Source organism: Cottoperca gobio, chromosome 18, assembly GCF_900634415.1.
Source record: "Cottoperca gobio chromosome 18, fCotGob3.1, whole genome shotgun sequence".
NCBI lineage: Eukaryota > Metazoa > Chordata > Actinopteri > Perciformes > Bovichtidae > Cottoperca > Cottoperca gobio.
The window spans coordinates 8254890-8270223 of NC_041372.1; the positions used below are offsets into that span (position 1 = coordinate 8254890).

At 37.6% G+C, this 15334-nt stretch overlaps 2 protein-coding genes across 3 annotated transcripts in view; both read left to right on the forward strand.

Annotated features, from left to right (window-relative positions):
- Nucleotides 1–9694, forward strand: part of frem1a (Fras1 related extracellular matrix 1a) — a 30602-nt gene extending 20908 nt beyond the window's left edge. For both annotated transcript variants that reach the window (XM_029454874.1, XM_029454875.1), the window contains 17 exons: nt 312–456; nt 534–675; nt 1668–1863; nt 2040–2304; nt 3188–3605; nt 4743–4944; nt 5025–5169; nt 5250–5379; nt 5514–5586; nt 6483–6632; nt 6880–7088; nt 7212–7259; nt 7336–7521; nt 8039–8170; nt 8629–8744; nt 8938–9023; nt 9132–9694. In XM_029454874.1, coding sequence (XP_029310734.1) covers nt 312–456; nt 534–675; nt 1668–1863; nt 2040–2304; nt 3188–3605; nt 4743–4944; nt 5025–5169; nt 5250–5379; nt 5514–5586; nt 6483–6632; nt 6880–7088; nt 7212–7259; nt 7336–7521; nt 8039–8170; nt 8629–8744; nt 8938–9023; nt 9132–9334 — 2846 coding nt within the window. In that variant the 3' untranslated portion in view covers nt 9335–9694. The remainder of the gene's footprint in view (nt 1–311; nt 457–533; nt 676–1667; nt 1864–2039; nt 2305–3187; nt 3606–4742; nt 4945–5024; nt 5170–5249; nt 5380–5513; nt 5587–6482; nt 6633–6879; nt 7089–7211; nt 7260–7335; nt 7522–8038; nt 8171–8628; nt 8745–8937; nt 9024–9131) is intronic.
- A 1897-nt stretch (nt 9695–11591) lies between these two features.
- On the forward strand, nt 11592–13981 carry LOC115023934 (leucine-rich repeat-containing protein 72). The gene is made up of 4 exons (XM_029455300.1): nt 11592–11755; nt 12045–12236; nt 12329–12406; nt 13795–13981. The coding sequence occupies exons 1-4, from the start codon at nt 11592–11594 to the stop codon at nt 13979–13981; spliced, it is 621 nt and encodes a 206-aa protein (XP_029311160.1).
- The last annotated feature ends 1353 nt before the right edge of the window (nt 13982–15334 follow it).

Genomic DNA, 15334 nt, shown 5'->3' on the forward strand with positions numbered 1-15334 from the left:
AGGTGAGTGAGTGGAGACAGAGGGGGGCGTGGCAGGTGCGAGTTCAGGCACAGACGTGACAGTAACCAGGTAAAGAGACATTGCTGTTAAATAACGCTGAGAATACGTTTTGATCAATCTTACAGTTCTACAAATTCCTGGATTCTGATGTCACCAACAAGAAAAAAATGTATTTGAGTAATTAGTTTTCCACTCTCTCTTAGAATTCTGAAATGGCAGGAAATAAAACTAAGCATGCAGGCCTTTGTGGAAAAGAATCACCTCAATATTACATCTTTCTATAAGTCAAATACATCTGTATGATCATTTAGGTATGGATCTGATGTACATGCACGATGACTCAGAGAATACAGAGGACAGTTTTACCATCGAGTTGACTGATGGCAGTCACCAACTCCAAAGACAAGTGATGGTTAAGGTGCTGCCGGTCAATGACGAGGAACCTCATGTCATCAGGTTAGACTTCACTACAGTTCCTGTTTAAAGTGAATCATCACGCCAACTGAATCTCGTCTAAATCTTCTGTCCTTCAGGAACAACGGACTGGAGGTGGAGCCAGGAGAAGCCAGGCTTATTTCAAGCGTTACACTGTTTGCACAGGACAGTGATACTCCTGCGTCAAAGGTCATGTATATATTTGAGAGTGTTCCAACCCAAGGACTACTTCAGCTTAAGGTTGGTGCAGTGCCGTAACATTTTAAGGATACACATCAAATATTGTGATATTATGTCCCCATGTCAGTTTAACTCCTTCAAGTGATTGGAACTGAATTATCCATTTGTGCCCAGTAGATCATTGGTGCCACTGCTCCACATTGCCAGTATGGCACACACTACTGTGAATTATAAGGCTTTTTACCTCAAATGTGAGAACTCAAAGGAGAATGTGCAGCAGTTTTAAAGCCAACACCGACACCACTATTCAGAATGTAGTTGAACTGAAGAATTGGCAGTGGTGGAATGTAACTAAGTACATTTACTCTAAGTATTGTACTTAAGTACTAATTTGAGGTACTTCCACTTTATGCTACTTTATACTTCTACTCCATTACAATTCAGTCAAAATGTATCTAACATTTTTAATTACGAGTTACTTTTCAGACTAAGATTTTTACATACAAAACATATGGTGAATTTATAAGACATGATAACAATGCATCATGTTTTGTACGTAAAATATATGAAACTGCCCAACAGTATCTAATTAGAAATAGTTCAAATCAGCTCCAACTTGACTAACTACAACAGTAATTTACTAATTACACATGAATGTATCAGTAATAATAATACAATCATCCAATATGGTAATGGTAAAACACAACACAATTGTTGTAATTATGGGTTCATTAACCTTTGCTGATAATACCTACATACTTGTACTTAAATTATAATTTCAATGCAGGACTTTAACTTTCACACTCTGGTATTTCTACTTGTACTTAATAAAAGGATCTGAATACATCATTGGGAATTGGTTTGAACACAGAACATTTCTGGAGCAAATCCTCTATTGGGGACATTTATATCATATTTGTGTCATGTTTTGTTTACTTATAGTGTCCTAAGGGAAATGTCACTATTTAATCAATTCAGTCCCAATTCCTATGCTGCCTAATAGTAGCTGTAACACTGAGATGACTCTGGGAGGTGTTGTGCTCCTGTCTCAGGAAGGTCAGGACTGGGTGACACTGACAACGGTGAGAAACTGCACCCAGGAGATGGTGGACATGAACCTTCTGCGCTACATGCACACAGGCCTGCACGGTGCTAAAACACAGGACTTCTTTGTCTTCTACTTGTTGGATGGGAAGAATCAATCACCCCCACAGCACTTCCACATATCTGTCAAAGATCTGGAAAAGGGTACAGGAATTCACTCTTAAATTCTTCATTAGCCATAGCTGTGGATCAAATGTTCTACTTGTGATATGCTTGTGACTGCCAGGCCACACCGTGTTTTCCGGCCTTGGGCCCTGAATCAATTTAAGCTGATGGAGTTCTAGTTTTAACGTAGCATTTAAATGTCTCCTCCACTCCAGGAAATATCGCAATGTTTGTGAAGACATTGAACATCGGCCGTGGAGATCGCGTGGTTCTCACCACAAATGTGCTGTTAGCCACAGATGGCGCAGAAAAGCCAGAGGAACTTCTGTACATCATCACCAACCCTCCTGCTCATGGACACATAGAGTACATCAAACATCCTGGACTGGCCATCTCCACCTTCAGCCAGATGGACATAGCAGCCAACATTGTGGCTTATGTGCATGACAACCGAGCCACCACACCCACAGAAACCTTTCAGTAAGTCTAGAAGCCTTACAACCTGATGATTCCCAATATTATTTCCTCACACAATACATATTTGATGTTGTTTGGGTGTAACAATTCCAATGCTAACTACATGGTACAATATTTACATTAGTATGTTATTATTACATTATGTATTTATGATTTACAGCCAAGATGTAATTAGTAAGGATAGCCATGACAAATAAATCTTCTTCCACCCGTCACCCCCAGGCATAGGCAAATAATGACACAATGCTAAGCTTAGCTGAACTAGCATTAGCATATAAGTCTTAACAGCCTGTAACTTAGGGTTTGCCATAACTTGAACAGGTACTTGGCTCTTCCTGAGCCTGAATGAATCAGTTGTGCAACCAACAATTTGGTTGCGCAAAATGGCGTCCAGTGTCTAGAAGCATATCATATTTTCCTTTATCCAATCCTTTATTTTTTGATAACCTTGCTTCATCTTTATAATTTCTCATACAGTGTTTGGCTGTGTCCTGTATCCCTGTTACTGCTAGACTCTAGCCATTGTGTTTGTCCTTGTTGTGGTTACCCAATCACGATCAACAGCACTGCAAGCAACCTCTAAAAAAAACAAAATTATGTAGAACCTGGATTTATTACCACCTCCCGAGCAATGGCGAAATTCTGTTCCTAGAATGGCTGAGTTGTCGGTGCAGAGCTCCTGGCAAAATATTGCCTTTTTTTTTAATGTGCATTCAAATAAATCCTGTGTGGAAAAAAGTTGAAATAATGCAAAACGTTTTTACACTTTGTTGTTGCACTAGCTATAAGACAGACATACCTGTCTAGCTTTCCTGTGAATTGATTTCTTACAGTGATCACATTTGTTCGGACAGCCTAACATCCAGTCTGCTGTATGTTTTGGCAGGTTTGTCCTGAGCAATGGTAAAACTAGCCAAAATGGAAGCTTTGAGATTGCAGTGGAAATGGTTGATCGCATCCTGCCATCTCTGTCATCCAACAAAGGCATCTCAGTTCCACAAGGCTCCTCCATGATCCTGGGTCCTGACTGCCTTGTCATGTCTGACCCTGACACTCCACCCAGCGCCCTGACCTTTGTCCTTCTCCAGCCTCCCCAATATGGCATGCTGCTTTTAGGTCTTACCACACTAACTGCTGGCTCAAACTTCACCCAGAGAGACATAAAGGAGTTGGAGGTAACATATAAACATGATGGGGGGCCATCGCAGATCGACCGATTTGCATTTACTGCCTCTGACAGCACCAAACGGGGTTTCCTGCTGGATGGGAAGTTACATAAGGAACCTGTGTTCTTCACAATTCAGGTAGGTGATAAAGGGTGTATTTTGTGTGTTTAGAGGCTTCGTGGTTGTGTCACAACTCTCCAGCAACTTCAACTACAGTAGTCACAGCCTTCCAATATGGTTGATAGAGAATAAGTTATGGTAAGTTATACTCTTTGGATCCTCTTTGAGCCAATGGGAAGAGAATACAATACCCATGTTGGTCATTTCCAATGGTGGCCTTTTTGTTTTCCATAAATAGTGTAACAAGATTTAACAATGTTCACAAAAGTGTTCTGCAAAGCAACCAATATGGACACAAGTGACAATGGTAAAGGCTAAAATGTAGCACAAGTAAAAAGTCGTAAAGCCAGCAAACTGGCAAACTAACATAACATATGCTAACATTAGCCACACTAAACTACTGGTTATACCAGACCAACTAAGACTGTTGCAGAAAAACCTCAGAGTGTATTGACTTAAGCAATGTGTGTTTTATTTATTATGAATTCAACTTTTCATTTGTAAAAAGAAAGACTGTGTTATTTCTACTTTAAAAAGCTAGGTAGTCTTGCTTTAAGCAGCATGGACGTAATGTCGTTTGTCAGGAAACAGCCGGGGCCAATAGCTAGCTAAATATTGTTTATTGTAGTGGTGTGAGAGAAATACCAAAAACGCTAAATAGCTAAACTTGATGACGTAAAGATGTTGAACAAGATAACATTAATGTTATGTCTAGGGCTATAAATTCATGTGTCATGGCAGTGTTTGATTTTATTGACTTTCATTAATGTGTGTCGAAACACATAATGCATTCAAAACTAATAATTAAAATACAAAAATTGGGAAATCTATATATTTTGAAATGACAGTACTTCTAAATCTGATTAAAAACTAAAAAAGAAAAATAACTGGTGCATTTAATAAATGTAATCTTGTCAAATAACACTTCTTGGGGAAAAAGTAGGCAGAAGAAGTGATGTTGTCTAAACTACCACAACTGATCAGTTGTGTGTCGCTTTAGCAGTATGCATCATTGGTGCTCTGGAAAACAAATGTAGATAGTTTAATCTGTGTTTATCATAGGCTCACATAATTTCCAAGTCCAAACTACTTTCTTTTCAATGATGTTCATGTTAACCAATCTCTATTTTATTAACAAACTATATATCATTTCAGATCAAACCTTTGGATAATTCTTGTCCTGAGGTTGTGAAGCTGCTTCCTCTTTGGAAAGCAGAGCCTCTAGGCGACGGACGACACGGGATCTTTATTTCATCTCGTGAGCTAAAGGCCAAAGACAGCGACAGCAGAGAAGAAGAGCTGATATTCAGCATTGTTCGCCAGCCCTACTTTGGTTACCTAGAAAACATTACTACAGGTCAGAAAATGCATTTTATTTTCATGTCAATCACAGCTTAGCTAAGAATGGGAAAACAATGTCTGTTTTTGCTCTTGCAGGTGGTTTTGTACCACAGCGCTTCTCTCAGATGGAGCTGAACAAAAGAACTATTTCCTACATCATCAACCCAGACAGGGAGTCCCTGTCAGACAGCCTGGAGTTCACAGTGTCGGATTCTTTAGGGAACACTGGGCCCTCCCACATGTAAGAAAAACATATAACACTGATTTCTATGACATCTTGAATTTACAGTTTAGTCTTCACTCTTGACATTGCATTTGCAGACTTAAATTCAGCTGGTCCAGCGTGGAGCTGTCGCAGCCTGAGTACTCTGTGTGTGAGGAGCAGGGAACTTTCTCGCTGGATATCATCCGAAAAGGAAACCTGGCAGAGTCTTCATATATCACTGTCAAGGTCTGAAAGTCAATTTATTATTCAAACTGGGGAACTGCACTTAACTCACTTCATAAGTACATTTCACCTGATGCTTCGCCTTTTGCTTACTAGTTTTTTAAGATCTGTTTCTGTGTCATGTTTCTTTATCGTAGGTGAAGGAGGTGACCGCAACAGCTGGAAAAGATTTCATCATAAACCCTTCTTCCCTCATTCAGTTTGATCCAGGTATGTCCTGTATAATCCTATGTATGATCGAGAAAGCTTGCATTGTGCTTTTTAAATTCATAGATTTTACAAATAAAGTTTGGTTTACTCATCATGGTAAGTAGTACTCACTGAGTACTACTCTTCTGTGGCTTCGGTGCAGCTTTGTCAAGTCTGAGATAATTACCCTGATGACGTCATCAAGGTTATTTTAGCCTTGGAGACGACAGCATTTTACAATCTTTGGGAGTGGAGCATTTTTTTCTGCAGGATCTATCAAAAATATACAATTGAGTTGCATTATGGGAAGTGTTTGTCCAGTGTTTTTGATGCATGACCTATACTAGCAACTAAAACTCAGAAAATTGCAACAGTGCTGCTTCGATTTGTATTTCTCAACCTTGATCTTTAGCCACATCCTCAGTAGATGGAGTTTGCTCCGTTACAATGGAGGTGGTTTAGTCATGTTTTGAAGACAGATGGTCGTATATGGATGAAGATGAATATGTAATACTGATTGATATATAATACATATATAGATCAATATGTGAAACCACATATTCATGGGTGAACTGGAAGAGGATGGTAGGCTGCCATTCCTAGACACCTGTGTTTTTGTAAACGCTAACTGGAGCATTATGACCACAGTGTACATAAAGCCATTTCCCTTTTAACTCTAACCACCACTTACATTATAAAAGATCAGTGGTGAGGACCTTGTACACAGAGCACACTATGTGAGAAAGAGGATAGAGAGTGGGAGGTAGATTGGGTGTAAGGGGAACTCTGGGTGCAACTACAACTAAAACAAACATAACTTATGTCAGTTATTTACAGTGCGCTGCAAAATAAAAGGTACAAAACTGAAAAAAGTGTACCAGCTCTTGTAAAAGGTTCTGATTTTTCTGCCTATGTAGGAGTGTCAAAGAGGAGCTGGCAAACTGAGATAGTTCAGGATCACCTTGAGGAGGCTATAGAGACGTTTGAAGTGCTGCTGGTCTTCCCTGAAGCCACAATGATTGGCCGCATCAACAAGGCTCAAGTCACAATCAAGGACTCGGGAAGAGGTAAAACTAAATCCCGGCTGCGTATTTTTAAGATCTTCTACAATACTTTGCAAGGTTGCATCACTTCACATTATCCATTTTTTAATTAAATTAAAAATTTAATATAGATTTAAAAGGATTGAAATGTATGTAATGACCTGTATAACCTTACCACCACAGTATAGTATTTTCATTCTGATTTAAAACTTTGGATGTCGATGTTTGCCCAAAGACACTTACATGTCTGTTAAAACTGAAAACACCACAGGACAGCAGAGATTACACCAGCATCAGAAGGCTCCTGTTCTTGTAGGAAAAGAGATTCGGTCAGACACATACCCACAGCATGGATCCATTCAACTAGAGAAACTGCCCCTCGGCACAGAATCAGCAGTGTGGACCCGTGGAGACAGCATCTCCAGGCCTGCAACAATTGTCCCAAAAAGGAAACTCAAAGTTATGCGCAATCCAAAGTCTGTAAGTACCTGTTCTTAAAGATCAGCGCTAGATTTGACTTTATCCAAGTTGACATTTTACTTTCCATCTTGGCTTTGTTCCATCTTAAAAATATCTATAAACCGTTACCGTTTCATCTTTCAGATTGCACCTTCAACAGTTTTTCACAACGGGACAGACACTGTTTACACGGTAAGCAGCTCATACGAACTGACCTAACCTTGTAAAGTCAGAAACATCATAATTTCTGTTGTCTTTTTAATTCCAGTATCATGGTATCATGCAAATGAAAGTAGAGGACGACACCACTCCATCGAGGAAGGGCAGAAAGGCAAACATCCGTGTGGTCAGCAGGGGAGCACTGCAGCAGGTGCCAGCTGTGATTACTAAGTCAAAGTCAGATCCTCAAAGAAAGATCTCAAAACCTCAAAAAACAGCACCGGCTAAAGGACATGTGAGTACAAATGTTACTGGTCGTCTTCTGCTTCTTGGAAAATGTGTGTTATGTTGAGTCAGCAAAGAGTAACTCTCTCATTTGCCAGGATGCCACATGGAGATTCTCATTTTTTGTCACTTCATTTCTTTAGCTTGATATTGTCTTCATGGCTGCCAATTTCAGTTTGGAGAAGGTGGATTCTTTAATTTTTCCGTTACCAACCAGTATTGAATGACGTACCTGTCCAACTATTATAAGTTGACTTAAGAGTTAGTGTCTCTGTAACTCATCTCTACAACTGCTTCAATCTCATCCATGCTCGTCACCATTTTTTTGGTCATTTTTTGTTGCTCTTTCTGGATGTAGTTAGCTATCTATATAGGAAGATGCCTCATAAATATAATGCCCCTTACTCTTTCCAAACTTTCTATGTCTTATTTACAATGTTCTAGTTTTGATCATTGTGGGAAAACATATTGCATTCCAGTTAAACCAGAACTAAATCGATTTTCCTGTAAATTTGTATGGGCCATAGACTACAGCAGATAACTCCGTACCCAAGCCCTGTGTACCAGAACTGATGGGACTCCTGCATTTCAACCAGACCATTAATCAGCTCTTTCACTGCGATGGTGTCTCCTGGAAACCCTGGGCACCAAATGATCAGGTATTCCTTACATATTATAATACTTGTAATAAGCATGCGCTAGCTTCTTTGCATCTCTGGGATGCTGGGATGATAGCATATTTTCCAAATGAACATTGCTGTTTTGCTTATGTTCTTTATACACAGCTACAAAGTCCCATCACAGCAATTATTTTTGCCTGAGCTGTAATTTGCAAAAATAGTGAAGTAAATACATATAGTTGGGTGTCGTCAGCATAGCGATGAAAATCACTACCGTACATATGAATGATAACTGTAAATTTGAATATTTAATGACAGAATAATAGTGGATTTAGAATAAAACCTAGCATATCTCTATGTCGATATGGAATGTCTGTCTCTTTACTTGATAAAACGTTGATAGACCTCTAAAATAATTTACTATAAATGAATTTAAAATTCATATTCACCTACAAATGTCAACATACTTTATCTGCCAATTTCCTCCTGAATAATAGATGGTGAGTGCTCAGAATTGTCCTCAGGGCTGGACCTTTCACAGTGGCTACTGTTACACCCTCAGCACTGAGCACAAGGTCACATGGAGCACTGCTAACAGGGCGTGCAGGGAGAGGTAAAGTTTAACATGGAGCTTGTAAACATTCTGTGTGGTAAAGAATAGACATGCAGATAAATTGAGGCACAAAACATGGACATACTGTACATTATTTTGATGAGTTGTCTGTCATGCATAAAAACTATATAATCTGAATTGAATGTTTATGCATTATCCTTTATAATACACAACCTTCCTTCTTTTATTTTAGATATAAAGGCACTCTAGCAAGCGTTCTCTCTAAAGTTGACATGGATTGGCTGTGGGACTTCGGTGGAAGAAAACCATTTTGGATAGGTGGGTAGCTTTGAATCTTTCATTGCAACACTTATTAAATATATTTTTTCCAGTGTAGAGTACAACTTCTTTACTCTAACTGATTCATTTTTCTCTTAACTGTTTAAGGACTGAATGATAGGGATGGCCGAGGACGCTGGGAGTGGTCGGGCGGTGAACCGGTCAGCTACACTAACTGGAGAAAGATGCCCCCTCGGTCCAAAATGAAGGGAAGCAAAAAGTGCGTCCTGGTATGGAGAAGAGCAAAGTGGCAAATCAGGGACTGCAAGACAAGTAGAGGTCAACGCTTTGTGTGTTCAATAAGAACTTGAATTCAGTGTATTCAGCATCACAGCCATGAGCCACTGTGTTGTTTCAGACGGAGGAAGGACTGATCCTCGGGACATATAAACTGCAATACCAGACAACTTTTCAATAAGGATGAAAGGGAACTTTCCTGGAAATGTTCATATCATTTATAATGAGTCATAATTTCTGTCTAAAAAAAGTAACATTGTTTACATTGCATTTATTCAAATTAACCACTGTAAATGTTTTTATATACAGTATGTATAGCTCACAAGAATAAAGAAAAATTTATTTAGTCTATTTTCCTGACTTGCTGACCAAGCAGCAAGTTTTTGCCGTGGGAAGCCATCTGCTTTTTTTTTTACATGTTTCTATGAAGATTTGAATCATGCGCATCATTTTTATTTCTGTAAAGATAACGTCAAACCTCATTATTTCCATTCATAGACATGTTTACTTTAATTGGCACTGTAAACAGAAAAAAACATCAAAATAAATTTGATTTGTGTAAATTAAGCTCTAATGGGACATTTTGTACTATCATTTATTTTTTCCATTTATAAACGTGTTTAATTTCATTGAGAAAAAAAAAGGGTCTAATTTAATTTGAAAGTAATTAAAAAATATTCTTACAGTTTTCAAGAAGAATAAAATCAGTGTTTGTGAGAATTCTTGCGATGTGTCCTGAAAGTGCCTGTGTGAACATCTACTCCAAAATGAGCTCATAATATAGAGGTCGATTCATTTTTCAATCCAATAATATGCCATTGTGTATGATCAGCGGGTACCTTGGGTACAGTAAAACAACATTTAATGTTGCCATTTCTTCACTGTTTATAAGCTGGGGTAGTTGTTTTCCCCTTTTTGAGAATCCAACCCTATCAATGCTATTTAGATCTGGTCCAGTGGGTTCTGCAAACCACAAGCAGCAATGTGATTATCCCCATCATGTGATCTACAGTCGGGGCATGAAAGAGGGCCTTTTATATGAGCTGTAAGCAGTTCTCTGAGGTTTCCATGCACTTAAAAGATACACCCTCTTCAGCTCGGTAAGTCCAGCTAAAACTGAACAAACATATATCTGTGATACATGTGTGTGCTGCATCTAGATTAATATGTAAGTAGCAGGGACAACCTGAAATAATTCTACATTTTAAGGTAAGTGCCAACATGTTGTTATGGTTGATTGAATTATTTAAAAAAAACCTTGTTATTGCCAAACCTTATGATAGTTTGGATCAGTCAGGAGGAAATTCCTTTAACTTTTGAGAATTCACCATCAGTGTTTATGGAGTTTGCTGGTTTAGGTAACATGTAAAGTGCACTTACTGCTCACTTACTTCACAGTGTATCATCTGCAGGCATGGGATATGAAAAAGACTGAATAAAGTAATTTATACAAAGAGTCTATAACCTTGATATTAGTCTCTCTAAGAATTTACTCCATAAATATAATCCATAATACGTTGGAGAGTAAAGAGGGCTTTCAGGTGGCATAACACACCTTGTGGCTGCAGTTTTAGAAGTTAACACTTTCCGTTCCTAGTGGTTGTGATAAGCCATGCTAGATGTTTTCCGCTGCTTCCAGCTACTGCTTTGCAATCCAGCTCTGTAGAGATTGATATCTATCTTCTGTTGGGATAAAAGTGTTTTTACCAAATTGTCAAACTATTATTTTATTATTTTATTATTAACTCACATGTTTCAGGTATCACATCATATTCATATGATGTGATACCTGAAACATGTGAGTTAATAATAAAATGGTTTTGTTACAAATTGAAATCCTCTATCTCTATAATAACACATATATTAGATTAGATTTATTGTCCCCCGGGGCAAATTCATTTTCACGACACTGTACATGTGTGTACATACATGTGAAAACAATTGTTGCATAATTCTGCACCAACCCCAATGCCCAAATACAGCTAGAAGAATATAGCAGTGCAGTTATTAGCCTGACATATGTCATTTGATTTGCTGTGTTATTGTATGGGTCTGCATTATACTGAATAGGTGTTGCCTTTGTTGGCAAAATTGGACATGTAGTATATTATGTAAAGCTGGAGAATAACATGTGTAATCTGTCAGTTCTATTCAGCTGATAATGAGATGAAAACCAAAACATTACCACTTTCTGACTCATCAGACTCTGAGTCATTCCTTTCTATTAACCATTTATTGATTTGTTGTTTATTCAAGGATCCGACGATCCCAATCTCTATCGATACAAGTGGAGAGGAACTGAAGAGATTTCCCTGCTGAGGTTTTTTGGTCATGGATCATTATACATTAGGCCAACACAGTCAACCCGGCCACACCGCAAGCTTTCAGTGGCTTTCTTTGGCTTACCAGGGCCTGTCAGAAATCCCCTATGAAACCATTCTAACACAGACAGACACACTGGAGGTGCTGGACCTGAGTTACAATCTGCTGGATGAGTATCCTTTTCTCAAGATCTTTCCGTCTGCACTAAAGTAGTTGACCGACGCTTCCTTACCTAAAGTAATATTAGAAATATTAGGGTATTGCTGTTTGTGTAACACCTGCTTGAAGTCATAGTTTAAACCTCCCTTTATATTTAATATTTTGTAATAGCATATTATAGGATACAGCATCCTGTTGTAGGTGAATATTATATCAATCACACAAGCATACATTGGGATGTATACTGATTAATCTGTCCACAAAGCTGAGCAGTTTGAGTTTGGTGTGTTGTCCTTCATTCAGTCTTTATTGGAACCCGGCTCTGCTGGGACAGCTGGAGAAGCTCAGCACTCTGATCCTGGACTGCAACAGCTACACATCTCACATCAAGTTCCCCTACATGCCGAGTGTCACCACAGTGTGCATCAACAAGAACAAGATCAACAATCTGCCTGTGTTTGTGGAAGAAATTCGACGAAAGTTCCCCAACATAAAGTGAGCCTAGAATTGTGTTTTTATATTAGTGCATATTAACCACAATTTTCATTCCTTCCTGCTTTATGGTTGTATATTCCTTTCCTATATAGGATCCTCAGTATGATGAACAATGAAGCAGCACCTAGCTATTTCAATGGAGGAAGTCTGAACCAGTACAAAGACTACAGGTGAGCATCAAGGTTATTTTCCCTACTTGCTCACTAACTATAGAACCAAAATCAAGAATGCCACTATACACACTGTGTATTCTTTGTGTATGAAAAATAATCTTACTGGTTTTCACTTGACTTTGAAGTCTCTATACAATAACTATGCCTGTAAACAAGGTCATGGCTATGATTTTTCTGGGAATCATAGCAAGCTGGAGGGACTTGCAATTAAGAACTTAAATATGGAGAGTATTTTAAAGGCTGAATTTAGTTTTTTTTTAAACTCAATATATTGAAATTTTGAAGCAGAAATCTTCAACACAATCAAACCAATACATTCATAAAGAAAAATTGGGCCAACTGAAACCCAAGAAGTGTGATCTTCATTTTAGAGAATTCTTCAGGAGTAAGTTGTTTTGACTTGGACTCATGACCTTTTTAAAGCGTTTCTATAATCCTGGCTATAGCACCGCTAATAAGCAACCTGATCCTACATGCGGTACATAAGTTAAAAATACAGATGTTTTACCAGAGCTGGACAACAAAACAAGTGAACATGGTGTAAATGTTAAATGTCCAAGATCCATCAAACCCAGACCCCTGCTGCAGCATGTATTGATTTTGAAAATGTTTGACATTTTTACTTGTACTGTGGCGGCCCCATCTGGTTCACCAGTGCAAGAACATGGGGCCTAAATGTAACATCACAATGAAAACAATGAAACTAGATGCAAATAGACAAAATGTAGCAAAAATAAACAGCTAAATGTGTATTTTTGGATGTTTTCAGTCAAAATAGCCTACAATCTCAAAATTGACAAGTGCATTAACAAATGTTTTCAAACCAACAAAAGGGGGTGGGGTACAGAATATTGTAAAAAATATTGTAAAGATTCATCACTTTCATGTCTGAAATTTAGAAGAGTTGATACAGTGATTTGGACCGACCATTTACCAACCAATTCTCAATGTTAACACTTCAGTTCCACTTCATTAGCATTATCCACTTGGCTGACAGGCATGCCTGCAATTTTAGAATGTATACTTTCTATTTTTATGACAAGTAAAATGGACATTGTTTGATGTACATTAAGAATAAATACACATACACTACACATGAGCTCTTAATCTCTCAGTAAACAATGCCACAACAGGTGCATCAGTGTACCTTCCACATCCCAACCATACCAACAGAAGACTCTGCAATCAATCTTCTTACATATTCTGCATTTTAATATTATTAAATGCTGCATCCCATTGTGTTGTGGAAATGTGAACGCTCTATGTTTGTTCCGGAGTTGAAGCAAGCAGAAGCAGTGTCCATTTTTCAATAGCAAACATTTACACACCCTTCAAATCAAGCCTTTTAGATTTTGCTCAAATGTTATTTATTTATTTTTCCTTAGACAGTATGTCATCAGTCAGCTCCCAGGCCTGGAGATTCTGGATGACACTGAAGTCCTGGAGAAGGAGCGAGTCCAGGCTAGAAAAACCTACAGGCTGCAGCAGAGCAGTCACAGCAGCAGAAAGAGGAAGGAGGATTCATCAAAGAAACACACACACATGCAGAAAAAGTCAAATACTGTCATATGACAATAGGATATACTAAGTTTTTGAACCCTTCCTTTAAAATCACCGCTTTAATTTGTTTGTTTTGTATCTGCTTGTTTCTACAAATATTTAAAGCTCCAGGACAACATGTTTTATATTGCTGCACTATCAAATTAAATATAGAAATATTCAAAATATGTCTTGTGCATCATTTTCTACACTTTGCCAGCCTTGGATAGTGATGTTGTCTACAATGGAACATTAGTTCAAATGGTTCAAATGCGTGGTCATCAAATATAGAGCAATATATATATATATATATATATATATATATATATATATATATATATATATATATATATATATAAAATACATCTAAATAAATCAATCAATCAATTTATATTTATATAGCCCAATATCACAAATAGAAAATTGCCTCAGCTTTACAATCTGTACAGTATATGACAACCGCTGTCCTCAGACCCTTACAAGGAAAAACTCACCAAAAAATATCATGTGTACAGAATAAATAAAATATAATATATATTTAATGACATATAATTATTCTGATGTTTTTTGTTAGACAAATTAGACAATCCTTAATAAAAAAATTGTAGCACTCTAGTGTAGTAGTCAACCCATTCATCTCAGTGTCCCTGTTCGGATGCTTAGGGGGAATGTAGCTGTAACTGTATGTATTCCAAGTGTCGTCTCTGGTGCTGCCACTAGGGGGAGCCAAAGTCAAACAGCAAGCCCCAATGGGCGCTATGTTTTTTGGACTCAACGAGGATTTCCAGGTAATGTATAGGCACAAATATCGCTCAATTTTGAGTTTGTGAAATCATTTTACAGCTGTATCAGATAGTAAAAAAGAAAAAAAACAGAAAATTAAAATAATATTCTTTACAGTCATTTTTCAAGACATTTGATAGTTCCAGGTTCTCAAAAGGGAGACTTTGTTGGATTAAATGTCACAATAAATATAAAGTTTTTGAGTGAAAATAAGATGTTATGAGTTAACTTGATGCACTTGAAAGAACCCTAAGACTAGATTCAACAAAATCTTAACTCAAGGTTTACTTACTAGATTTTAGTAAAAGCTATTAAAAGCTCCAGAAAATACTACTAATTGGACTTTAAGACTTTACTGTAAAAAATAATATTTTCAAGGTCACAATGAACTTAAGAATAAATGCCACAACAAGAAATTAACACAGAAACATATTTAAGATGACTATTTTATCACAAACAAAAACAGAACAGCAACTGTGGAACATTGTAATGCTATTAAGCAAAAGTAAATTCCCTCCTCTTTTCACTTTTCATTCCTCCCTGAAATTTCACTCCATTAATGTATCATCACTAATTTGATTCAATTTGATTTAAGAAAAGAAA

Coding starts and splice junctions, on each gene's coding strand:
- LOC115023934 (XM_029455300.1), top strand. CDS start 11,592: ATGGATCATTATACATTAGGCCAACACAGTCAACCCGGCCACACCGCA. Junction 11,756..12,044: donor AGTTACAATCTGCTGGATGA/GTATCCTTTTCT, acceptor TCCTTCATTCAG/TCTTTATTGGAACCCGGCTC. Junction 12,407..13,794: donor AACCAGTACAAAGACTACAG/GTGAGCATCAAG, acceptor ATTTTTCCTTAG/ACAGTATGTCATCAGTCAGC.